General features: G+C 46.4%; 1 protein-coding gene and 1 pseudogene across 3 annotated transcripts; both read left to right on the forward strand.

Moving 5' to 3' along the window:
• The first annotated feature begins 4,752 nt into the window (after positions 1 to 4,752).
• LOC128087647 (von Willebrand factor A domain-containing protein 5A-like) lies at positions 4,753 to 19,448 on the forward strand (annotated as a pseudogene).
• A 183-nt stretch (positions 19,449 to 19,631) lies between these two features.
• LOC128087501 (olfactory receptor 14A16-like) lies at positions 19,632 to 26,654 on the forward strand. Of its 3 annotated transcripts, XM_052697050.1 has the most exons (3): positions 19,632 to 19,821; positions 25,239 to 25,336; positions 25,426 to 26,632. In XM_052697050.1, the coding sequence occupies exon 3, from the start codon at positions 25,449 to 25,451 to the stop codon at positions 26,478 to 26,480; it is 1,032 nt and encodes a 343-aa protein (XP_052553010.1). In that variant the 5' UTR covers positions 19,632 to 19,821; positions 25,239 to 25,336; positions 25,426 to 25,448; the 3' UTR covers positions 26,481 to 26,632. The 3 variants fall into 3 exon arrangements, with proteins under 3 accessions (XP_052553010.1, XP_052553011.1, XP_052553009.1); XM_052697051.1 differs by lacking the exon at positions 25,239 to 25,336 and having other exon boundaries at positions 19,632 to 19,827; positions 25,426 to 26,654; XM_052697049.1 differs by lacking the exon at positions 25,239 to 25,336 and having other exon boundaries at positions 19,633 to 19,821.
• Positions 26,655 to 27,223: the final 569 nt, after the last annotated feature.

Raw genomic sequence — 27,223 nt, forward strand, 5'->3', positions numbered from 1 at the left:
AGAAAATCAGATCAATTCTTGTGACAAAGCAGTTGATCAATGTTGATGGGCACTTCTATGAAGTGCAAGTGAAAGATCTTGATCTATTTTCCCTGGAAATAAGATGAATCTCATGCTCCTATGGGGCCCATCAGATGGAGACGTGGATCAACAGTGTTCTAATGAGATGGGAATTCTCTGGTTCCTTTCATCAGAGTAGATGTGACACAAATAGAAGGCAAAACCCCACATTTGTTTTTTCTTCTAAGCTCCAGAAGTAAACAAGAGCTGGGAGTTAACCTGCTTTGTCTCTTACTTTCCTGTTCTTTGCTCTTCAGATCATCTGTGGCAACCCAAATCCCAGAACTGCTTTTGTTCTGACTGCAGGGACCTTAATGATTTGTTGCCTCCAGTACCATTCCTCTGAGTTTTTACATGAGGCTGATCAGTTTGCTGGGGCAGTCCTAAAATGCGCACATCTATGTGTGACCAAGGGATCTAAAATATTCTCTTTCAGTGAGGAGATTCATGGACTCCTGTGTATGATTTTATTTATCTTCATCAAGGAAAGCCATAAGCATCATATAGCAGAAAGTTCCAGGCCCCATAGACATCCATATGTCGTTCCACGAGGAAACTCACACGTACTGTATGGAGATAATGTAACAGAGCAGCAATAATAAACCTCTCAGACACGCTTGTTTTTGAGGCATTTAATATAAATGCAGAATAAATGATTCCACATATCCAAAGATATATATTAACAGTGGGCAAACACATTAATCTTTAAATAAAATACCGTAATAATAATTTAAAAAAAAAAAAAATACACAATATAATGACTATCTAAACTTAGGGAAAATAATGCTGAGTTGAATCCCGTTTACAGGTACAAATTAAAATGTTCATATTCAGGTGTTTGCTCCCGTTGTTCATTCTCTGCCATATGCCACCTGGACTCCCCATGCTGCCATAGAAGAGCAAAGTTTCCAGGTGATTCTCTGTTGTCACGGAGTTAACTAGTTCAATCTGTGTCCATGACAGGAGGCAGCAGGCCCCTACCCTCCCCCCACCTGGTCCCACAAAATGGGAAGGAAGGAAGGGAGAAAAAAACAGCAGCAACAGAGGAAAACTGATTTTACTAACTATGATATCGGAATGCAAGGTAACACAATGTAATACAATCTTATTGAATCACAGAATCACAGAATCGTAGGGGTTGGAAGGGACCTCCAGAGATCATCGAGTCCAACCCCCCTGCCAAAGCAGGTTCCCTACAGCAGGTCGCACAGGTCAGCATCCAGGCAGGTCTTGAACATCTCCAGAGAAGGAGACTCCACCACCTCCCTGGGCAGCCTGTTCCAGTGCTCCGTCACCTCACTGTAAAGAAGTTCTTGTGCATATTTGTGCGGAACTTCCTATGCTGCAGTTTCCAGCCGTTTCCCCTTGTCCTGTCTCCACTCACCACTGAAAACAGTCTGGCCTCGCCATTCTGCCCCCCACACCTTAGATATTTATAGACCTGGATCAGGTCCCCTCTCAGTCTCCTTTTCTCAAGGCTGAACAGACCCAGATCACTCAGCCTTTCCTCATAGCAGAGATGCTCCAGGCCCTTCACCATCTTCGTGGCCCTCCGCTGTACTCTTTCCAAGAGATCCTTGTCTTTTTTGTACTGGGGTGCCCAGAACTGGACACAGTACTCCAGATGAGGTCTTACCAGGGCAGAGTAGAAATTATTGAAATTGAGACTAATAAATAAGATAGGAGAGAGAGAGTTCCTGAGGCTAAGTCAAACCTGAAAAGCTTGGAACGGCTGGGAAAGCACATCCAGCACCCACTGCCAAGCAGTAAGAGAGCGCCCACCCGAAGGGCCAGATCCCGTGGCTTCCGTGCTGTACAGGGATGGTACCTGGAATTGGAGCACTAACACCTTAATGCTTGTACACTACATGATGTTTTGATTCGGAACACCGAAAACCAAAAAAACATAAAGCCATGACAGTTGTCATATCTCAGTGTGCCCATGGTGCCTTGAAGCAATCTGAATTGCATGGCTGGGCTCAGGGAACTCCACTTTACCCTAAAAGCTTTCCTTTTAGGAGGAGGTTGTCTCATTCAGACAGTTCACTTCTTCACGGAAGTTTGATAGTGCTAATGATGCCTGAGGAAAGTCCAATCGTTTTTACTCCTTAGTGCCATTTGACTTGTTTCTCAGCAACATTGGCAGAACGTTCAGAGTTTTTTATAGGACTAGTCTGTCTGCACACAGAGGTCCGGATGGGATTCTGAAGTTTCATTCAAGTTTGCCCTGATCTGAAAAGAAAGTCTGCCCTTGCTTGCAAACATATCTGCTAAGGTCAGCAATCAAGCTCCTAAGAGGTTTTCTATCACAGTTTTGCTGATGTTTCTTACTAGTTGGGTCATATGCTTGATATGATAATCCATGCTGTAAAGGAATTCAGGAGATCTTTTAGGACAACCTCTTACCCAATTCAGAGTCAGTTATGAGGTCTGACCAGGTTGCTTAGGGCTTTATCTAGGAGTATCTTGAAAATCTCCAGGGATGTAGACTACAACTGTTAGTGCCTGACTTCCAATGCAGTGCGTGGAACCTCTTTTTTCATCAAATCATAGAACAGCTTCGGTTGGAAGAGACGTTGTATGGGAGCTGCTGAGTCACAGCCTGAACCTGATTGATCACCTGAGGCGAGCACTGAGTCAGCCAGGGGAGCACAGGTGAAGGCAATTCTCCTGTGCTGCTGGAAGGGGTGCAGCCTGGCTGCACCTCTCCTACACCCATTTAAGAGCTGACTGCCAGTAGGGAAGGATTGCTTCTGGAGATCTACTCTGCTGGAGTTTTATAAGCAAGCCCAGGATATGGGTAAGTGTCCTATCTATTCTCTTTTTGTTATTATGACCTGCTTTGCCTACCTCTTTTGTTTATTTCTTAATTATAATATTCACTGATTATACAGATGTCAAAGATCATCTACTTGCCACTCAATAAAGCAGGTTGCCTTGGGCTCTATCCAACCTGATCTTGATTGCTTTCAGGAATGATGTGTCTATAGCTTCTCTGGAAAACTTGTTTCAGTGCCTCACTACACTCTTTTCAACTTTTGTCTGCTATCTCTTTCTCCTGCTATGTACTACTGTGAGGTTGGAAGGGATCTCTGAAGGTTGCTTGATCCACTCTCTCTGCTCAAGCAGGGACATTTGGAGCAGGTTGTCCAACAGCATGTCCAGGTGACTTCTGAAGATCACCCAGGAAAGAGATTCCCCATCTCTGGGCAACCAGTCCCAGAGCTCCATCTCTTGCATAGTAAAGAACTGTTTCCTGATGTTTAGATGGAACCTCTTGTGTTCCAGTTTCTGCCCATTCCCTCTTGTCCTGGCACTGGCAGTACTGAAAACAGCCTGGCTCTGTCTTCTTTGCATCCTCACTTCAGGTACTGTTAGACATTGACAAGATCCTCCCTGAGCCTCCTCTTCTCCAGGCTAAATAATCCCAACTCTCTGCCCTCATAGAAGGGGTGCTCCAATCCCAAGATCACCTCCACAGCCTTACACTGAAGTCTTTCAAGTATGTCCAGATTTCTCTTATACTGAAATGTTCAGAACAAGATGCAGTACTCCAGCTGTGTCCTTGCTGGTGCTGAGTAGAGAAGAATCCCCTTTCTTGAAATGCTGGCAATATTTTGCCTAACGCAGCCAAGACTGTCATTAGTTTTCTAAGTGGTGAGGGACCATGCTGACTCCTGTTCAGCTTGGTGTCCACCAGAACTTTTCTGCAGTGCTGCCTTCCAGCTGAGTGGCCCCATCATGCACTTGTGCCTGGGGTTGTTCATTGCCAGCTTCAGGACTTTGCACTTCTTGTTGAACTTCTCACATACTTGTCAGCCTACCCTTCCAGCCTGTCAGGGTTCCTCTGAATGGCTACGCAGCCCCCTGATGAGTCAGGTCAGCCACTCCCCACACAGTTTTGTGTAATCTGTGAATTTTCTGAAGGTGTGCTCTACTCTGATGTCCAGATCCTGTACTGACTCCTGGGCTACTCCACTTGTTACTGGTCTTCAATCTGACTTTGCAGCACTGATCACAGACCTCTGGGTCTGGCCACACAGTCAGTTTTTGACCCAAATAATCTGCTCATCCGGTCCATACCTCCAAAAACTCATTGTTTTATTCTCCATAAACTCTCCTTCCTGGAGATTTGGTAACTACTGCCCACGTTCCCAAAGCATTTATACTCCTCATAGGGATCAGCAAAACTATCTGCTTCACCAGCTCCGTTCTACAGATTTGTGTTATTTTCTGCCTGAGCTTCAGTGAATATTTCATGCAGTCTGTCAGAGTTTGACTGCTATTTAGCTGCATGCTTCCCACTGCACTAAGCACTTGCATGAGCAGCCTTCTCTCTCAGCTAGTCCTTTGCAGATGGGTTTGTGGTTTTCCAGCCATTCCTCTTCCAGTCATTCTGGTTAGCGCTTACTTTCTTTGGTTATAATTTCAGTCATGTTTTTTTGTGGCATTGCTTCTTGGACTACTCTTTCCTTCAATTCCACCTGTATGGTTGACATGACAGCTTTCATCACCTCTATTTTTGTTATTCCTGGATCATGCTCATTTTCCCTTATTGCCTACACTTACAACTTACAAAGGAAGGCATTTGCCTTACCAGTGCAGCCACCGTGTCTTAAAGGTCTCTGTGCAAGACAGTTGTCTGCACTGTTGCGGTAAATGGAGTAGGCTGACTTTTAGCTCATAGATTAGATGGCTAGAGAGTCCCTCACTGGGGACCTCCTCATCTTCCTGGTCACAGCGCATCCCACCCTGCACATGCCCATGTACTTCTTCCTCCGGGTCCTGTCCTTCCTGGATATTTCCACAGCATCCACTGTCATTCCCAAGATGTTGGTAAGCTTCCTGCCAGAGGGCAGGAGAATTTCCTACATGGGCTGTGCCACACAGCTCTACTTTGTCATTTTCTTGGGGGCCACCGAATGCTACGTTTTGGCAGCTATGGCCTATGACCGCTACGTGGCCATATGCAACCCCCTTAGATATGCCATCATCATGAACAACAAAGCCAGGCTTTCCCTAGTCCTGCTGTCGTGCTGCAGTGGTAACGTAGTGTATTTTTATCTTTTACCTTGACTGTTTTTAATTGCCCTGATAAGCTTTTAAACAAATAGTAAACTGGATGTATCTCAGAGTGTACTTAGTAACTTTGTGCTTCATCTGTCCTCTTTTTGTGTATATGAACTACTAATAAGTAACTCAGCATTCCTGATACATCACCTTGTATCACTCTGGGGATGGAGGCTTTTTCCTTTTGTGAATTTTTAACCTTGCTGCATGGAAGACATATACATTATTTCATTGAGAAAGATACTTTCTCCACCCTGACCCACAACATCTTTTAATAGATGAGCATCTCATTATTTGACAGGGGTGGAAAGGCAAGAGGAAAAACTACATTCCAGTCTTTCTTTCCAAGGAAAGAAGCAAACCTGCAAACAGGCAAACAAAAACAAAGACATTCTTATACAGTAAAGTCATTGCAGCAGAGACTACAGTTGTCTTGGACAGATACCTCATCAGCCAGGAGATAATGCCATTGGTATTCTGCATCTCTCTTTCACTAGTTCCTTTTGCCACAAATAACAGTTTTTGGCAAAGTGACAGAAAGCACTTACCTGTAAGAGATGCCAGGACACAGGAGTATTCATTTAGGTAGAGGGAGGAAAATTGCTCTCTTTCTCTGTGAGAACCCAATCTCCTGCACAGCAAATGATTTCACCTGGTACTTGAGAGCAGGTTGGCCAGATTTCCCAGCATTCTTCTGCCTCATACTTTCATCCAGCACACAGACACAACTTGAAGCAAACTCAGCATTCTGTCTTCCAAGAGTGGGAAGGAACAATATGTGTTGTTTGGTGGATTTACCTCAACAGAAATAAAATATCACAATGAGCACTGAAATACCTCTCTAGGAATTCATTTTCACTGAACTGTCTTGCTGCTTCCTAGGAACAAATAGTAGAAACAAATACAATTGCAAATGTATGAACTGCCTTCTTTAGAAGTAGAGAACCTGCTGAGCCCTTGGTCCTGGCTAAGAATTCTAAAAGCCAGAGCTTCCCACATTTGTGAGAAGGCATCACAGACTGCCACTGTCATGGCAGCTGCCAGAAATTCCAAGTGGGAGAGAATTTGACAGGCTTCTTCTCAAATGGGTTCCATCTTTGAATTGTTATCTTACATCTTATTCTCTCACTCCACCACTTTTGTTTTTTCCCCATTACCTCTCATCCTGTCATGGGGTGTGAATGAGAAGAGTCTGGCTCCATCTGTTTGGACTCATTTCCTTTCCTCCTTGATCATTTAGGTGAGTGCACTCAGAATATTCTAGTTAATCCTGATTGTGAGTGAGCTGTTGGCATCTACACATACATCATGCACTGCACCACAAATCCAGCAGCAGAACTTCTGTACGTTGCATCCAAAGCACAAGGCAGCTCTCTGTGGTAAGTCCCTTAGTTAGCTAAAATACAGGTTTATCTTTCTTGTCTCTTTGGAAGACACCAGGAGGAGTTTCCAGGCCACCAGATGTAGACACACAGATTTCCTTCAGACTTGCAGTCCTTGTAGCTGGCTGTGCCTGGAGTGCTGCCAGGGTCTTCTCTGAGCCACCAGATGCTGCAATAAAAAGAAAGCACTGTGAAAGAATATCTTAAAATACAGTGACTGCTGAGACTCCGATGGAAACACATTCTCCAGCCCTCCACCCATCTCTGCAGGAAGGCAGAGTAGCAGCACTGCTTCCCAGCCCTACGTCCCTGAACAGCGTTTGGCTGCATTCCTTCTCAAGCGCTGCAGCATGCAGCTCCATCTCTGCCCGCAGCTTCCTGCAGAGGTCAGCCCTCCTCCTCTGTGTTACAGCAGGGAGGATTGTGCTCCAGAGCCGCTCCTGTGTCCGTCTGCTCGCTGCTCCCGCTGCAGGCTGCATTCTCTGGTGAGTTCCTCTTTGCATCCATCCTTCCAGCCCTGCACTGTTTCCATGTGCGCGATCCTTTATCTGTGCTTGCCGCACCCCGGCAAAAGGCTTACTGGCTTCTGTCTGTCTGTGCTGCCGTGTCAAGGCAGCTTGGCCAGGCCAAGGGCTACAGGAACAGTATGACTTTATGCTTCTCTGGGCAGTGAATCTGCATGTCTGTCCTTTGCTGCTCTCAGGGCTTCTGCATGTGACTAAGGAGCAAATGTGCCCTCAGTGCAAAAATGGAACTGGTTTGTGGTGCTTGCATGTCTGGGACCTCCACAGCTGAGGACAAAGATATGCAAGTTAAGGTTGAAATTCTCCTTGAGACATATGCACAGAGATGGTGATATTCAACAATTCAGAATTACACAGAACCAGGGTGTACAGATGTATCTATTTTCTTAATAGATTCCTTAAAGTTGATCAATAATTCTACGATGAGCAAGGAAACATTATGCTTTGTCAGTCCCCTTCTTGTGGTAACATTCACCAGTTTATTCTTGTGTCTTGAGCCATTCAGGCACTTCCTCCTCCTTTTCCAATTCCCCAGAAGGTCCTCTGATTGAATACCTTGCAGCTGCCCCCGCAGCAAGGAGTTCAGACTGCGTCTTCCTCAGTATTCCTTTCCCATACAGGCATTTCTCACTGAGAACTGCAGTGTGCTGGGAGCTGCTTATCCCAGTAAGAAGGACGCTCAAATGCTTTAGAGCATCATTTACAAATGACTTTTCCTATAGCTAGCACAGTAAAGAAATAGGGCATATAAAGAGGATGATAGAACCATAAAATTGCTGAAGGATAGCATGAAACATGGATGTTTGGACATTCTGTCATTTCCAAAATAGACACATGGTGCCAACATGTATAGCACAGGACCTATGGGAGACAGGCATCATTCTGCAGAGGCAGTCAGACTGGATTTCCTTATTTCTGTGAGGCCGCTCACCTGCACTATGGCTCCAGGATGCAAAGCTATGACCACTGAGCTGAGGCTCTGAGCAGTTCAGATCAGTGATATGTACAGGGACTAGCTGTCTCTAGATGCCTGTCTTTAGGTGTTGAATTGACCTGTCAATCACGAACTTGGCAATATTTAGCATCCTCTCCCTCACGTTCTACATTTGCTTGTCAACTCCTTCAGTGTTTATCTGCCTCCTGTTTCCCTGGATGGCCATCCATGTATCCAGCTACAAATTTATTCATCTGTTCTCCTGCCCAGTTTCCTATATCTTCACATTTTCCTACCATTCAGACCTGCTGACACTAAATACAGCCCTCCCCAGCCAGCCAGCAGTGCCACCTTCCTCACATAAATCCACGCAGCCACCCAGACCATGCTTCATCTGTTCTGCCTGTCCAGCCCTCTGTCCATTTCATCCTGTCAGCACTGGGGCTAGTTTTGTCTGGCTGCAGCTGTCAGTGCTTAGGCCCAAGCTCTTGCCTTGTGTCTCAGGCTGTGACCCACCATTTCTGCCACTTTCCCTGTGGTCTTACATGAATTAAGCACCACCACACCCTGAAACCAAGAGATACTTTTGGCACCTGCAATTTGCATTTTACTCCTATTAATCTGCTCAAAGGCTCTCGAGAGAGGGACAAAACAGTATGTGATGGCAAGAGCCATCTTGGCCATGATGTATGTTGGTGGAAGGGGCCCACTTTTTGTCATTAGATCCTCGTAACTTCATTTATGCTCTTTTCCACACAGAACCTGTCTTCAACCAGTCAGGATGAGAGTAAGTGGCACCCTGAGCAAGCAGAGGAGGTATGGAGGTGAGCTGGGGTCAGGAGGGTGATGTCTGCAAAGAGTGGGGAAGATTTTTGCTGGGAAAGTGATGTGGAAAGGAACTCTTTTCTTGGATGGCTGAGAGGGAAGCACACCTTACTATGCTCTGAGAACTCGAGGACGTGGCCTGTAAGCAGCCTTCACTTATTCTGAGTTGCATAGCAAAAGGAGCGTGGCTCATTTTACCCATAGTGCTGAGGGCTTTCCAGAGAAGCCATCAAGAAGTGGGAAGATGATACAGATTTTCTGTGACTGCCTTTGATGCTATGCTAAGCCCCCATGATATGATCTCCCCTTCCTTTCCAGCAGTGCAAAATGAGTAGTACATCTGATTAAGTTAATCTCACTGAAACATTAGTCTCAAAGAAGGTAGTGGCTTAGATAGATGAGGATCTGTGGTCCCAGGGAAATATGTTGGCTGCCTTCGGAACCTTCTGTTGCTGTTTGTCAGCTCTGCATCAGCATTTCTTTGGCAGGTGTGAGCACACAGCTGTAGATCTTTGCAAGCAGACACTAGAAAATTAAATTCTCTACAGGCATTCAGGGAGTTCTACAACTGCTGTGTATTCCTCAGGCTTGTTCTCAAGAAGAACATGGTTCTTTTCTTCCTATCCCGAAATGGAGCTTGAATCTGTGACAGTAAATGTAACAATCCAGGACTTTGTGGCTGATGTGGCATCTGAGATGTTCTTCTGCAATAAACAGCAAATCTCTAGGGAGATCATGTTCATCTTTCCTGTGGACTCTGACATTGTTGTACACACCTTCCATGCCACCATGGGGGACACTTGTTGAAGCAATGCTCTGGGACAAGAAGGAGGTACTCCAATGGAGTGAGGGGGAGGTGGAGTGGACCTGGAGTTAAGTTTGGAGAGAAGAGAATGAAATGTGTGAGACCTCAGCAACATGTTTTTCCCAATTTTTTTGTGGCAGGCACAGCAACTGTACAAAGCCACTCCAGGTATGGAGAATTTGAGATATCTGCAGGATCAGTGGGATCTTTTGGGTCCAGTGTTTGCTTGTTTCCTGGGGACTGTGCCTCCTAACAGAGAGGTGGCCATCAGCTTGTGCTATGCCCAGGAGCTTCCACTGCATCCTGATGGAGCTGCCAAGTTTTGCTGGCCAAAGAAGCTATTTCCTCAACAAAAATTCATCAGTGAGTGATCCCAGGAGTGTTTCCATCTGGGAGGAGCAAGGTTCTCTCAAGTATCTCTCTGGGAAGTATCCCATACCTACACACACAGCACGGTTGGAGAACCTAAAAATTCTCCCTCATACTTGCCAGTCAGAAGTCCTCCAGTTATCCCTATATACCTCCAGACAGGAGATCCCTGCAGATCCCTATGCACAGCCCACCATGACAGATCATAGAATCATAAAACCATGTAATAGATTGAGTCAGAAGGGACATCAAAGATCATCTAGTTCCAACCCCCAGCCATTTGCTGATTCTCTCCCACCAGCTCAGGCTGCCCAGGGCCCCATCCCACCTGGCCTTGAGCTCTTTGGGCAGCAGCGTCAGCGCCTCACCTCCCTCTGAAGAAAGAACTTAAATGAGTATTGTTACCCAGGCCATTGGGAATGATGGAACCCTGTTCCTGACCCCAACATGGTGACTCTCCCTGTCAGTATTCCAAACGTTCTCCCAAATCCTTGTCTTTCCCTGTTCTTCTCTTTGCCTTGATGGGACTTCATCAGTGACCTCCACACATGCCTATCTCACCTCACTAAGACTACCTGTATTCTTCTCCTACTCGACCTCTCTTGCAATTTGTCCAGGCTTCTCTCATCACTTCATAATTGCTGTCTGCTGCCGTGGCTTCTTCCCTTTCAACTTTTTGTCCCTACAGGACGGCACCTATCTGAAGAGGAGATATCAGAAGACCTGCACTTCAGAATCTGTCTGCAGTCAGCCCATGATGTGTCACATATTGATGTTAACAGCAGCTGCACCACTCTGCAGTACACAGCTCCAGATCAGACGTCTGCTGAGATTTGGCCCTGAAAGACGCCAGTCTCAAAGGAGGAAAGAAAGAAGGGTCTGCAGTCTGCTGATGATTCTTTTTCCTACACATGCCCTGCTTATTCTCAGGTTTCATTGACATCATCGCCCTGTCTCTCTGGTAAGTTGGAATTGTTGGTGTATTATGGAGGGCTTCACAATCTCAGTGCTGTGGTGGAGAGCTGAGACCCCAAAGCTGCACCTGGTGAGTGTGGAGGGCAGAACTGAGCACCAGGTGTTGAGGAGACTTGAAGAATCTGAGGAACATTTGGGCAGTAAGTTTGTCAAGTTATAGAATCACAGAGTATCCAGAGTTGGAAGGGGCCCTCACTCGTGTCCAACTCATGCTTCCACATAGGACTACCTAAAATTAAACCATGCGCCTGTGAGATTTGTCCAAATGGTTCTTGAACTCCGGCAGCTTGGTGCTGTGACCGCTGCCCTGCAGAGCCTGATCTGTGCCCACCACCCTCTGCTGTAGAACTTGTTCCTAACCCCCAGCCCAACTCTTCCCTGACATGGCTACGTGCTGCACCCCAGGCTACAACTGGCCCCTTTTGGCAGCCAGGGCATACTGCATAGCTGGTCATCAGCTTGTCACTGGCCAAAATCACCAGATCCTTTTCTATAGGGCTGTTCTCCATCTTCTCATCTGTAAGTCTGTACATCAATCAAAGATGATCCTATCCTAATTGCAGAATCCAGCAGTCTGCTCCTTAAATTTCATACTGTTGGTGGTTGCCCAGCACTCTAGTATATCACAGTGTCTCTACAATGATGGAGGGACTCAACAGCTCTTTCTCATTTAGTATCATAAGCTGGAGCTGAGGGCAATCTGTATGAGAAAAGCAAAGAGACAAGGAAAAGTGCTGCAACCTAAGAATCCTCCTTTTTTCCCCCCACACGCTTCAGGCTCTCTGCTGGGAGACCCTGTGGTGATGGTGACACTGAAGCCCAGCATTCCTGAAGTGATGCCCAGCCCAGGCCACCTTGGGGAATTCCTCTTTCTCATGGACTGCAGCCTCTACCAGGATGCACAGGTACCATCTGAGGATGTCATCACTATGGACTTCCCTTATTTCTTACGCCCAGGTAGTGGGCAGTCAAGCTGCTTTATGGGGGCAGAGGTTCTGCCTTGCTTCCTCAACTGAGCTCTACCCATCCCTCTTCTTGTCCCCAGAACACACTGCTCTTCCTCCTCAAGAGTTTGCCTCTGGGTTGCTACTTCAACATCTACACTTCTGGGCCACTTTCAAAGTCTTCTATCCGTGAGTTGGGGGTGATGATAGGGCAAGGGCAAATGCAGTATGACTTTTCTAAGTGAAAGTGTAGGACAAACACTTTCTACATGGCAGCTATAGAGCAGGATCATTTAGATGCAGTGATAGAGTAGTTCTCTTTTCAGGTTGCTTCTAGAATACTGGTAGTGAGGTAGGGAATGGTCATATAGGGATACTTGTGGACCAGATTCTTCTTCTCTAATACACTGCATGCTCTCCCATAGGCAAAGTGTGGAATACACACAGGAAGCCATGGACAATGCTGTGGGACACATCTCTTCCATCTGCCCTGATCTTGGGGGCTGTGATCTCTTGGGTCTCCTAAGGTTTATCTACAGCACTCCTCTCCTTCATGGACTGCCTCGCCAGGTAGCAGGGAACAGAGGGTTGTTGGGGTGAATGGGTGTAAACAGTGGGGCAAGGGTAGATTTTAGAGCTCAGCATGAGTCATTCTGCTAACTTTCATATTGAGAGTTGCCACTGGGACATTCTCATGGCAGCAAGTGACATCATCTTTGGGTGGGCAGCTTTGGAGAGTTTCTGTGGAATTTACCTGCACCTGGGGAAGATGGGTCTTCCTTGTGGGGGCCACTTTGGGCTGAAAGATATCCTGATATTAATGACAGGAGATACACAATCTCTTTCTCTCCCTGTTTCAAGGCGAGTAGACAGAGAGCAAGGGAGTGAGCTGGGGAAGGCTGTCTGCATTTTAGAAGGGTGACTTTCTTCTGTGGGGACCCATGAAATCTTTGATCCCCTCTTCTCTACCTCAGCTCTTCATCTTCATCCAAAGGAAGGTCTCCAGTGAAGAGCAAGCTATCATGGCTGAGGTTCACCGTTACCGGGACTACCACTGGTACTGAGAGAGCCCTGTTCCTGTCCCCCAGCATAGTGACTCCCCCGTCAGTCTTCTAAACATCCTCCCAGATTCTCATCTGTTACAGTTCTTCTCTTTGCCTTAATGGGATTTCATCAGTGACATCCACACACACCTGTCTTACTTCCCCAAGACCATCTATACTCTTCCTCTAGTAGACCTAGACCTTCTCTCAGAATTTGTCAGGCTCTTCTCAGTGTTTTTCCTCTTCCCTCTCTAACCTTCCTCTCATTTTCTGTACAGGTGTTTCTGTTTTCCTACAGACAAGCGTGAGAGCTTTTACATTTCCCAGGCCATTGCTCTGGAGACCAAAGGCAAATGTGTGTGCATCCACTCCAAGATGACCATGACATCCGAGGTAATGATCCAGATGCTTCTGCTTTCAGTGTTCCCCCTGTTCTATTGAACACTTCCTACAGCTCTCCTAGATGTGCAAGGAAATCTGAATACCATCATCCACCCCAATTCAGAGACTCTCCAGTGGTATGTTCTCTTTGCATCCCTCATCAGGCAGTGAAATGCCTGCAGCAGGCCCTGCAGCCCCTGGCAAGTGAGATCTCACTGCACTGGGATCTTCCACCAGGCCTGGAGGTGACAGTGATCAGAAAAGCTCCTGAGACAATCTTCCAGGGACATCAGGGCATCGTCTATGCCCTGATCCATGGGCAAGCACAGGTAAAGTGACTGCTCGGGTCCAGGGCAGAACTAAAGGACCTGCTCCCTGTTTCACCTCCTCAACGTTGAGAGTCCTTCGCCTCTGCTAGATGGGGGGGAAAAATATCATGTCTCTGAGTCCTTTTCTTTCCCTCAGAGGTGTTACTGCCTCTGCTCCTACAATGGATATCTACTAATTTAGTGTATCAGTGAGTGAACCTAAGTAGCCAGTCCCCCAGTGCCCTGCAGGTGAACTTTTCTGTGGTTCTTTCACTTGTGCCACCAGGATCCAGAGGCAGATGTGGCAGCTGTGACCCTTCAGTATCGTGTGGGCAGCCAGCCCTTTCATTACACACTCAGATTCTCAATGTCCCCATCAGAAGATGACAGGTAAGAGGGGTAATACCGTTGCCCACAAGGCAGAGGGATATTGTCTAGGGCTGGAAGAGGGAAAGCAAATATCACTTGTATGCATACCCTGAGAAGGGAAGAGACTCTGGATACCCAGTGCTCACACCTTGTCCCACTCTGCCTTGACCAGGGAGAGGATCTGGGTGACCATGAGCTCCTGCTCTTTACTCTGTGTCTCATCCATGTCTCACCTTCCTCCTCAGCATGGAAACAAGGACTAATTCCCTTCCCCAGCAGGTTTCCTGTGCACCGCATAGCCATGATGCATCTGTTTTGGAAACTGACCTGGCAGGGGTCAAGCAAGTCAGAGATGGAGGACATCTGGCACAGTGCAGTTAAGCTCAGCCTCAGCCTGGGGGTCCCGTCTGCCTTCACATCAGTTGTGGCAGTACACATGGAACAGAGGGATACTGGGCACCATGGTAAGGCCACAAAAAGCAGGGATAGGACTGGGAGGGGAAAGTGAGACTTGCTGGTCTGATGGTTCCTTGCCATCAGCGGCCCCATATCTGTGGGTGTGACCAGCTTTTTGCCTCTCTAAAATGCGTGAGTCTAATTTCCACTTCCCCTCTTCTTGCCTCCTCCTCCAGATTCTTTGCTTGCAGATTCCTCCATGCTTCTTTCTTTCTCTTGCAATCTGGTTCCCTGCCAGTTCCTCTGGTTGTGTGGCTCCAGGCCTGTATGGTTCAAGTCCACCAAATTTTGAATGGTCCAGAAGTTCCAGCTCTGTCTCGAGACGCTGAGTCCCAAGGCCTCTCACACGGAGGTATTGTCCCAGCTTTCAGCACACTGTAAAAGTAAGGAGAAAGTTCTTATCAGGGGATTCTCTGATGTATTGCGCAGGGGTTAAACTCTCCTTTCAGTATTTATTTTGTCACCAGAACTCCTGATTGTCAGTGCTCTGGGGATGGATGGAGAGATAGCCAAAAAAAATTTCTACCTCTCGACTCTGGGCTAGAAACTAAGAACCAGCTAGTTCCTTGAACTAATCTGAGTTCCAGCTATCATGATTCTTGTCGCTCTATTCCAGCTCAGAATATTCTACAATTCTAAGTTTGTTACAAAACATCTTCATGGTCTTGCACCACATCCTTATCTTCAAATTGGAGAAATACAGGTTTGAGGCCACTTTTGGAGTGGCCTATGTACAAGACTATGGGGGCCGATGATTTCCATCATAAGGTCTTCAAGGAACTGATTGATGTGGTTGCCAGGACACTCTCCGTCACGTTTGAAAAGTTGTGGCTGTCAGATGAAAGCCTCAGTGACAGGGAAAAAGGGAAACATCACTCCTATTTTTAAGAAGGGTAGAAAGGAAGACTGACAAAACTACAGACTGGTCAGCCTCACTTCTGTGCCTGGAAGATCACGGAATAGACCTCCTGGAAGATATAGTAAAGCATCTGAGAGATGAGGAGGTGATCTGAGACATCCAGCACAGCTTCACCAAGGGCAGGATAGTGTCTTAATAATCTGGTGGCGCTCTGTGATGGAGTGATGGCACCAGTGGACAAAGGAAGAGCAACTGATGTCATCTACTTCCACTTCTGCAAAGCCTTTAACATGGTCCCACATCACATTCTTATCTCTATTTAGGTGAGATATGGATCTGAAGAATTTACTATTCAGTGGATAAGTAATTGGTTGGATGGTGACAGCCAAAGTGTTGTTGTCAATGGCTCTATGTCCAGGTGGAGGCCAGTGGCAAGTGTTGACCATGGGTGTTCATCTTCAGACATATACTCTTTGGCATCTTTACCAATGGTACAGGCAGTGGGATCGAGTACACCCTCAGCAAGTTTGCAGATGACACCAAAAGATGCTGGACCCAAACAAACTTAGGAAATGGAGCTGAATGAACTGAATGAGGTTCAGTAAGACCAGTCTTGCAAGGTGCTGCACCTAGGTCAGGGAAATCCACAGCATGTATAGACTGGGACAAGAACTCGTGGAGAGCTTCTTTGCATAGATGGACCTGGGAGTTCTGGTGAATGAAAAGACTGACACAAGCCAGCAGTGTCCTGGACTACATCGCAAGAGATATGGCCAGGAGGATGAGGGAAGTGATTATCCTGTTCTGCTCTGCCCTTGTGAGGCTCCATCTGGAGAACTGCGTCCACAACTGAGGCCTCCAGCACAAGATAGAAAAGGTATTTGTTAGAGTGGATACATGGGAGGGCCTCAGAGACAATCAGAGGGCTGGAGTACAAAGAATGGCTGAGACAGCTGGAGTTGTTCAGCCTGGAGAAGGCTTCAAGGAGGTCACATTGCAGCCTTACAGTACTTAAAGGAAGCTTATAAAAAACAACTTTTTACATGGTCTGATAGTGAAAGGGGAATGGTTTTAAACTAAGAGAAGGGAATTAGGAGAGTTAGATAATAGGAGGAAATTCTTTACTCAGAGTGTGATGAAGCACTGGAACAGGTTGCCCTGAGAAGCTGTGGATGCCTCATCCCTGGAGGCATTCAAGGCCAGTTGATGGAGCCCTGGGCAGCCTGAGCCAATGGTTGGAAACTCTGCCCATGGCTGGGGTGATTGGAAACAGAAGGTCTTTAAGGGCCCTTTTAACTCGACTTATTCTATGATTCTATTCTATGAACTGCAGAATAGAGAGAGTACCTGAGACACTGATGAGGACAAAAAAGGACTTTCAGGTGAGGCATCCAGAATTAGATGAGCCTGAATCTGTTGTCCAAGTAGAGAGGAAAAGGCATGTAATAGTTACTGGAAACTCTCTCCTGCAGTGTGTGGGGGTACTCAGCTGGCAACTCAGCTTGATATTTCTGAAAGCATGTTGCTTCTCAGAGGTCAGGACCAAGGAACTCTCAGAGACTGTCAAGGTTCTTCTGGCTCATGGGCCTATCACTGCTCTTTCATGTGGACAGCAATGACACTATCAGGGATAAACTGGAGCCCTGGTGGACAGGCTGAAAACCATCAGAGCCTACATTACTTCTGCAAATAGGTTTGCTCTTCTAATGAGGAATGCAAAATAAGTGCACACCAGAAGGAAATTGAGGGCACAAGGGATAAAGCAGATGTTTAGGAGACAGAGGAGGTTCTCACGTTTCCCTGAAAAAGCTATGTGATATTGGAGGCATCTCAAATGTTTGTAGAGAAACACACAGAGAATGGGGAACAGATAGGAGGAAAACTGTACTGCTGCAGAAACACAACCTCTTCAGAATTGTAGAAATCTGATGGGTAGTTCTCTAGATTGAATTTATTCTATGGATTGACAAAATAAGGTGGATGGATTAAGGAAATATAAGGCGGGAAGCTAAGAAGAATGGGTCATACTTGATGCAAACAAGTGGCTAGAATCACAGAATGGTTGAGGTTGGAAGGGACATATGGAGGTCATCCAGTCCCAATTCCCTGCTCATACAGGGTCACTAAATCTGATTGCTCAGGACCACATCTAGAAGACTTTCAAGCACTCCCACAGAGGGAGACTCCACAGCCTCTCTGAATACCTATTTCAGTGCTCTGTCACCTACACAGCAAAGAAATGTTTCCTCATGTTCAGAAGGAACCTCCTGTGTTCCAGTTTGTATCTCTGTAATCTTCCTGGGATCTACAACCCACTGTCTACAATTTATTTATTTATTTATTTTTTTAATTTTAGCATCATGAGGAAGTCCTGACTCAGTCACACTGGTCTCTCTTTTCCATTGCCCAATTTCTTGCATGTTGGAATTGAGAGTTCTTGTACCCTAAGAAAAATATCTTTAAATATATCCAAGATTTCTTCTGCTTCTTTACTTCTGAAAGCAATTTCCCAGGAGATCCCATCCATCAATGCTCAAACAACTGAAAGTTTGCCCACCTGAGGGTAAGGGTCTTGCCCTGTAGCCTGGCCTATACTCCTCAAAATCACTACTTCTACTGGGGCGTGATGACTGCAGCCATGCTACATCCAGCCCACTTCACTGAGTTCTCTGTATTGTGACACAGTAACACATCTCTTCTTGTTGACTGGGCTTTCTATCCTCCGGATTAAGAATCTATCCTCAACACAACCCAGGAGTGTGGGAGTCCCAGGGGTCTCCTAGACTGCTTGCAACCTGCTGTGCCACTTTCTTCCAGAAGATGCCTAGGTGGTTGAAATCTCCTAACAGGATCAGAGCCCACTGGCATGATGCTTCCTGTGGATGAAGACATCCTCCCCCTGTAAAAAACGTCAACCATCAAGTTTCCTTTATTGAACTGACTGGCCAGTGCTTATCTCAAAGGGACTGTGTGAATATTTCTGTTTTCCAGAGCAGGAGTCTTCTCCTGAGGAGCAGATGATAGAAGAACCAACAGCTTTTAACACCAGTTGGGTCTGGACAATTTCACCACAGTCAACAAAACTGTGTAACTTCTCCAGTACCAGGATAGTAGTGGCACTCCAGAAAGCAAATGGGTCCTGGGCCCTCACCTCAGCCCTGATCTCTGCCTTGGGGATCAGGAAGGCTGATGTGGAGGGACAAAGTCTCAGTAAGGTAAGTAGATCAGTGTCAAGTGTGGGGAAATGTCACAAGCTGAACTTTTCTTAGCTCTAAGTTTACAATATGAGTTGAACAGACAGGAGATGAAAACCTTCAGTACATAGAGCCTCTCTACTTGTGGAAAGATTGGATCAGCACAGGTATCTTTTTCATGGTCTGATAATAATAGGACAAGAGGCAGTGGTTTTAAACTAAAAGAGGGGAGATTTAGATAAGGGGTTAGGAGGAAACTTTTTACTCAGAAAGTGATGAAGCTCTGGCACAGGTTTCCCATAGAAACTGTGGAAGCTCCATCCCTAGAGGCATTCAAAGTCAGATTGGATGGGATCTGGTGGGTGGGAGACCTGCCCATGGCCAGGGGGTTGGAACTAGATGATCTTTAATGTCCTTTCCAACCCACGCCATTCTATGATTCTATAAATCCATGTCTAAATCTATGAGACTATGAGTGTATGATTCTATGATCTGGAAACTTCCTGGCTTTGATGGTTTTAAAGCCTAGATAAATTTGTGTGTGCAGAGGACTTTTTTTCAGACAAAGCTTTGTCCAAAGGTTTATTTATCTTTCTTCCCACTAATTGTTCAATCTCTTCCCATCCCCCTCACTCCCAAATAGGATGTAAAGCCAGTTTTTGCCACAGTTTTGGCCTTAGTGTGGTTGCACCAGTATAAATGGAGGGTGTCCTGGTCAGAACTTCTGGAGGCCAAAGCTCGTAGTTGGCTGTGGGACAGAGCTGGTAAGATTTTGCTTAGAAAATTCATACTATGGGCCTTTCCTGGAAAATGCACAACCAATTTCCATGGTTCCTCTTTCCCCTTCTCCTGTGTGGCAGTCTATGGGACTCAATACACACTATCTTCCCTTTCTGAGTAGTGTACCCTCTCAACATTCTCTTTCTGCTTGCAGAGTTCCATCTGGATGAATGTCTGGAAGCAGTGAATTCTCTCCTAGGCTGTTTTGTAGAGCCCACCATCTTCAGGATCTGAACTTCCCCATGCTACAGGGGGTGTATCCATGCAAGGGATACACCGGGACAACTGATGAAGGGGATAGCTCCCTGTATGGTAATGCTGAGTCACAGCCTGAACCACTGATTGAGTATCTGGGCAAAAGACCCAGTCAGCCCTGGGAGCACAGGTGAAGGCAATTTACCTGTGTGATAGGAAGGGATTGGAGCCTGGCTGCACCTCTCTTAGACCTCATTTAAGGGCTGACTGTGCCTGCCTGCTGACTGCTATCTCTTCTTGGAGATCCCTCCTTGGTGAAGCTTTCATTTGCAAACCCAGATTCTTCAGGTACTGGTGAGCAATCTGCTGCCTTTATAGCACCTCTCTCTTGTCATCACACCTTTGTTGTAACCCCTTTCCCATTGCCCTGATCTGCCCAATTGCTACATTCCCTGTTACCATTTCTCGAAACTGTTTGCTAATGCAAACTGTCACAAGTAAAAGCAACTATAGAATATAACTTTGTTTTACTCCCTGTTTTCTTCTGAAACAAAGCTGGTGCTGATCAGACAGTCTCAAAATTGCTCTTCTCTTACAGTGGGAGGGATTTTGCTCCCCCAGTCCTCTTGTGGATGTCCAGGGACTTGAGAGATGCTTGGCTGCCTCTGAATGCTGAGATAAAGAGCTCAAATACCTCTGCCTTCTTTGTATCTATTGTTGCCATTTCTTCCTTCTCATGCACCAGAGGGGGGTGTATGCTCCACAGCCTTTCCCTTCTGACCGATGTACCTGTAGAATCCCTTCTTGTTAACTTTCACATCCCTTCCCAAGTTCAGTTCCACATGCTGCCTGGTTTTCCTGATCTGCACATCTAGGTAGCATCCTTATATTCTTCCCAGGCCACCTACCCCTGATCCCATAGTGTGTGCATTTCCTCCTTATCTCACAATTGGACCAGAATGTCCTTCTTCAACCATGCTGGTTTCTTGCCTCCCCTGTTTCACTTCACATGCTTGGGGATGGAGAGCTCTGGTGCTCTAAGAAAACTCTCCTTAAAGAGCTGCCAGCTCTGCTCCATTCCTTTGTCCCCCAGTACAGCTTAGCACAGGAACAGCTTACCTAGAGAAGTGCAGCTGTCCTCTCCCTGTAATTGTTCAAGGCCAGATTGGATGGGGCTTTGAGCAAACTGGTCTGGTGGAAGGTGTCCCCATCCATTGCAGGGGTGTTGGAATTAGATGGTCATTAAGATCTCTTCCAACCCAAAACTTTCTATGATAATATAATTCTATGATTTCTGATATCCTTGGTTGGTCATTTCATGGTATGAATCCCTTCATGGTAAACAGATCCTTGAGCTCAGATTAAAAAAAAATATGCTTTTACCTGCTTACTAGTCTGTATTACTCAAAAAGGAACTGGTGGTTCACTTAAGAGTATATCGTGACAATAACATTGCCTGGGAACTTCTGAGTTCTTCTAACTTTTAGAAGTCTGCTTTGACTCCAGCAGCTGCTCCAGGATGTATCTGGTTCATACCAGATGCACCCTGTTTTGTATCACACCATGGCAATGTATCAGTTACCCTAAAACACCTCTATTTGAATAACATTTCTAACTCACATGGGTGTTATTCTCTATTCAGTTTGACTTCCAAGTCTGACTGTGAGGGAAATGAATCTTTATTTCTTTGGTACTCCAGAGCATCTGAGGTAGCCCAAGGTGAATTTCTTGTTCCCTTGGTGTTCCTTCATCAGTTCTAACAAAAACGTCAGTGAAGGTGTCAGAAGCATGTATAGCAATGAGAATAACAGCCTCAGTATCGTCTAAGTCCTGGGTGTTGAGCTATACTTTGTACAGAATTCTCCTGGAGAAGCTGCAGCCATGGCCTGGAAAGGTGCCCTCAGTGCTGGGTAAAGAACTGGCTGGAGGGCTGGACCCAGAGAGTGGTGGTGAATGGCATCCAGCTGGTGACCGGTAACCAGCGGTGTTCCCCAGGGATCTGTTTAATATCTGTTCTGTTTAATGTCTTTATTGATGACCTGGATGTCAGAACTGAGTGCACTCTCAGTAAATTTGCAGGCAACACCATGTTGGAGGAAGCGTGGATCTGCCCGAGGGCAGGCAGCCCTACAGAGGGACCTGGACAGGCCGATTGCTGGGCTGAGGCCAACGGGACGGAGTTGCAGAGAAAGACAGTGGAGCTGTGAAGGGTCTGCAGCTCAAGTCTGATGGGGAGCGCCTGAGGGAACTGGGATTGTTCAGTGGAGAAGAGAAGGAATTAGGGCTTCTCATCACTTTCTTGGAGGGAGATCATTGACCCAGATGAAGTGAAATGTGAGCAACAAATGGGAAGAGCTGGAAGCCTTTGAGCCACAGGGAAAACTATGATCTAGTTGTCATCACAGAAACGTGGTGGAATTACTTTCATGACAGGAGTGCTGCAGTGGATGGCTGTAAATATTTTGGAAAGGATAGGCTAGTGAGGAGAGTCAGCAAGGTAGCCGTATATGTTAGGGAGTGTTTTGATTGCCTGTAGCTTAATGACGGTGACAATAGGGTTGAGTATTTATGATTAAGAACCAGGATGGCCAGCAAGGTAGATGTCATGGTGGGAGTCTGTTATAGACCACCCAACCAGGATGAAGAGACAGGTGCAGCACTGTATAAGTAGCTGTCTCACAATCGCTAGCCCTTGCTCTCATGGGGAGCTTCAACTGACCAGGTATCTGGTGGAAATATAGAATACAGCAGGGAGAAAACAGTCTAGGAGGTTTCTGAAATGTGTGGAAGATAACTTCCTGACACAGCTGGTGAGTGAGCCAACCTGGGAAGATGTGTTGTTGGAACTTTTGCTTGTGAACAGAGAAGGACTTGTGGGTGATGTGAAGGTTGAAGGCTGTTTTGAGCATGGCAGTCACAAACTAATAGTTTTTGATCCTTGGAAAAGTGAAGAGGGAAGTTAGTAGAACTGCCTCATTAGATTCCTGGATGGCAAACTTCAGTCTGTTTAGGAGACTTGTTGACAGAGTCCTTCAGGTATTTTCCTGATGGTCAAAAGTCTCCAGGAAGGTTAGATGCTCCTCAAGAAGGAAATACTAAGGTTCAGGAATAGGCCATCCCCACGTGCCAAAAGATGAACTGGCAGGGAAGAAGACCAGCCTAGCTGAACAGAGAGCTAAAACAGGAACAAACAGAGTTCATGGTCATTGGAAGAAGGGGCAAGCCACTTAAGAGGGCTACAAAGAGATCATGAGTCTATGCAGTGAGGAAATCATAGAATCACAGTATCACCAAAATTGGAAAAGATCTCTAAGATCATCCAGTCCAACCATCTATGTATCATCAATATTTCTCACTAAATCACGTCCCTCAGTACATCTAAAATGAGAACGGGCAAAACCCACCTGGAGCTTTATCTGGCTACTGCCATTTAAGACCCCAAAAATGCTTCTGTAATTACATCAGCAACTAAAGAAGGACTAAGAAGAACCTCTATTCTTTATTGGTTGTGGGGGTAAATACAGTGATGAAGGATGAGATTCTTAATGCCTTCTTTGCCTCAGTCCTTAGTAGAAAGGCCAGTTGTTCTCTGGAGATCCAGCATCCTGAGTTAGAAGATGGGGATGAGAAGCAAGAACAGCCATCATATTGCAAGAAGAAATGGATAGCGACTTGCAACAACTCTTAGATGCACACAGGTTTATGAAACCAGATAGGATCCCCCCAAGAGTACCAAAGAAGGTGGCTAATGTGCTCATCAAACCATTTTCTCTCATTTGTCAGCCATCCTGGCTATCGGGGGAGGTCCCAGTTGACTAGAGGTCAGCTAAGAAGCAGGGCTGGAAGAAATACGGGGGGAACTACAAGCCCGTCATTCTGATTTCAGTGCTGGGGGAGGTTATGGCATAGGTCTTCTCATGTGCCATCACACAGCACATACAGAACAAGCAGATGGACAGGCTCAGGCAGCATGGATTTATGACAGGTAGATCCTGCTTGTCTAGCCAGATTTCCTGCTATGAAAACTGGTCTGTTTAGTGGGAAAGACTGTAAAACTGCTCCTGGAGAAGCTCCCACATGCTCCTGTGTAAACTGCTCCTGGCTTTAATAGGCATATGCTTTGCTGGGTAAAAATCTGTTTGGGTCCTAGGCCCAGATAGTTGTGGTGAAGGGACTTAAGTAGTTAGGCCAGTTCTTTTATATCTTTATCAATGATCTGAACGGGCTGCCTAGGGAAGTATCTGTATCAGCACTCCTGGAAGTATTTACAAGATGTGCAGTGTAGTGCTTAGGGGAACTTGGTGTAGTGGTGGACTTTGCAGTGTTACTTTAACTGTTGGAGATGATGGTCTTGGAGGCATTTTCCAACCTAAATAATTCTATGACCAGAATCTGGTCTGGCACATGAAGTGTCACCAGGAGTTTTTGTATTTGTACAGTTCTCTGCTACTCCCTATCTCTATTATTTACCATGGAATCCCAGGAGCAGCTCCTATGCAGCTCGCAGCAGGGCAGGGCCACAGCATGCAGGAGGTGTGGAGAGAGGAGAGATGGGAGAGGTTTAAAGGCTGGGTGGAGTGCAGCAATAGAGAACAGCTCTGAACAGGATGAACTGTTGGATCCTAGCACAGTGAGTCTTGGGTTGAAGGACGATGTATGTGGGGTTATCAAAGGGCAAAGCTGGCACATCCAGTGACTGTTGTCAGGATGGCTTTCCCTCTTCCTCTAACTTAGGTTAGGAGGTGTTGTAGAGAATTACATTTATGAGGGTATGTTTAAAGAAGAAGATGAAGGCATGAGATACTTGAAGGGGAAGGTATTTTCTGAAGTCTGTGACTTCAAATTCCTGTTATGGAGGGGAGGCAGGTGTCGTGGGCATGGAATATCAGTCTACAGGAGGATGTAATTCCTAGAGCATTGCACTGACAGATCAGTATTGTTGGTGATGAACTGCAGAAATTTCCTGTTCCCTCCCCACTCCACTTTGTCCTACAGAGCACTCTAGCATCACCTTCATGATGCCATCGAGGTTCTTCTGAAGTGATCTTCAGGATCTCTGGCACTGCTCTCTGGTGCTCACAAGGACCTGTTCCTTCCTTCAGGACGTTCCAAGACGTCCTGTCTCCAAGACGTTCCCTTGTCTTTCCCTGGGATTCTTGTTGAGATGCAGGTTGCCCTCCAGAAGGGCTCACCTCTCTTGTAGTATCTGTGCCTTCTCTCTTAGCCCCATGGAGGAGTCACCTTGGTGCTAAAGCCATGCATGGCTCCATATGGGAATTTACAATGAGTCCTCTCTATCTGTGTCGAGGTGAGGAGCACTGAGATCCTCCTCAGCTAAAATGAGGCTGGGTGAGTGTTTTGTTCCTCTGCATTTGGAATCTGGATTTGTCTGCTCTCAGCAGTGTGCAGGTTCTTCACAAGGAAGCACACAAGAGCAATCATCCTCCTTCTCAAAGAGCTGTCAGCACAGCTGAGACCAGGGCTGATGGACAGAGTGGCTCTGCATCACTCTGCAGTAATGAATAGTCCCTTTGCCTAGTGGGACCCAAAAGATTTCACTTGGAGTGCAAAAGCAATGCCAATGCTTTCTGCCTTAACACTCCTTTGGTGTGGTGAGGCAATTAAATTAAAATAAATGAAATCCAACCTTATGGTGCTGTTCTGTAGTTGGATTAATTGGTAGGGACAATGCTGGTAAGGTTTTTGATATTATGAGTGGATATGTTCTGAGGTCAGTGCATGTTCCTATTTAACTACTGCTGTAGGCTGAACAGACTCCTGCAGTGCTCCTGTTCCCTGTGATCACCTTAGAGCCAACCAGGGCTTAATCAAGAGAGAGACACAATATTCTCTGAAAGACAAGGTACATAGGGAGTCTTCTGTGAGAAGAGTTACAGGATTTGATCAGAGAAGCATCTCCTAATTTGTTATGGCCCTTCCCTCCCTCGACAGGTCCCTGTGCCCGGACAGAGCAGATGTCTAACAGCACCTCCACCACTGAGTTCCTCCTCCTGGCATTCACAGACACGTGGGAGCTGCAGCTCCTGCACTTCTGGCTCTCCCTGGGCATCTACCTGGCTGCCCTTCTGGGCAATGGTCTCGTCATCATGGCTGTAGTCTGTGATCATCATATGCACACTCCTATGTACTTCTTCCTCCTTAACCTTGCCTTCTGTGATCTGGGCTCTATCTCCACCACTCTTCCCAAAGCCATGTCCAGTTTCCTTTGGGGCAGTGGGGCCATCTCATACACAGGATGTGCTGCACAAGTATTTTTTCTCTTTTTCTGTACTACAGCTGAGTGTGCTCTTCTTACTGTCATGTCCTATGACCGCTACATTGCCATCTGCAAGCCCCTGCATTATGGGACCCTTCTGGGCAGCAGAGCTTGTGCCACCATGGCAGCGGCTGCCTGGGGCTCTGGGGTCCTCAATGCTCTGCTGCACACTGCCAGTACATTCTCACTGCCACTCTGCCAAGGGAATGCTGTGGACCAGTTCTTCTGTGAAGTTCCCCAGATCCTCAAGCTCTCCTGCTCCAGCTCCTATCTCAGGGAAGTTGCTCTTCTTGTGGTTAGTCTCTCTTTTGCATCTGGGTGCTTGGTTTTCATTGTGCTCTCCTATGTGCAGATCTTCAGGGCTGTGGTGAGGATGCCCTCTGAGCAGGGCCGGCACAAAGCCTTCTCCACGTGCCTCCCTCATCTGGCTGTGGTCTCCCTGTTTGTCAGCACTGGCACTTTTGCCTACCTGAAGCCACCCTCCATCTCCTCCCCATCCCTGGACCTGGCTGTGGCAGTGCTGTACTCGGTGGTTTCCCCAGCAGTGAACCCTCTCATCTACAGCATGAGGAACCGGGAGCTCAGGGGTGCCCTGAAGAAACAGATGAGCAGACTTTTCAGAAATAGACATCTGTCTTTCTTCTTCTGCAGATCATTCATAGTAAAACTCTTGATTGTCAGGACCTGTCATCTGCTCATGTTGGTTTTCTTCCCCTTTGGTTTTCTGTGAAAACATTCTCCAAGAGAAATGCCGCTTGTCATTCTCCTGAGTACCTAAACAAAATAAAGGGCCCTACAACAATCTCAATAGAGTTGATTCTTTTCCTAGCAGCTGCTTCCTATCCCCAGTCTCACACGTAAGAATTCCCCCCACCTTCTGTGCCACCATGTGGTTTTACCTGTGTTACCTTGAGTTACCATGAGAAGAACATGAGAAAATGTGATGGCAAATCTACTTCAAATCTAGACACACGTATTGTGAAGAAAAAAAGAGCAGTGGAGGATTTCCAGGATAGTTATTGCTCCACTCTCTATTGGACAGTCCCATAGGATACGAGATATTATTTTAAATCTGATCTGCTCTTAAGTAAATGAATTCTGGTTTGTATTTACATGACTTGAGGAATGGTTTTCCTCTATTCTTCCCGTGAGAAGGAAATAATGTTAGAGAAAACAAGTATGCACTGCTGATCAGTATGTGACTCTTAGGCTGGTGTCAGTGGCAACATTTTGTTTTTTTTCCGTCGTGGGATGATTGGCACAACACCAGGCCAAGCGCTGGGATGCTACAGGGGTGTGGGACACCCTTGGCAGGGGTTGCACCCACCAGCATTATCAAAAACCTAGTGCTGGGTTGCCAAGATATGGTGACATTTGTTGGCTGGACAGGGAAGTGTAAGAGCACAGGAGCACGGTCTGTAAAATCAAGCAGCTACAAGTCCTAGACTTAGCCCACAGCCTCCACTTAATGAC

The sequence above is a fragment of the Tympanuchus pallidicinctus genome, unplaced genomic scaffold (assembly GCF_026119805.1).
Source record: "Tympanuchus pallidicinctus isolate F22 unplaced genomic scaffold, pur_lepc_1.0 scaffold30, whole genome shotgun sequence".
Classification (NCBI taxonomy): domain Eukaryota; kingdom Metazoa; phylum Chordata; class Aves; order Galliformes; family Phasianidae; genus Tympanuchus; species Tympanuchus pallidicinctus.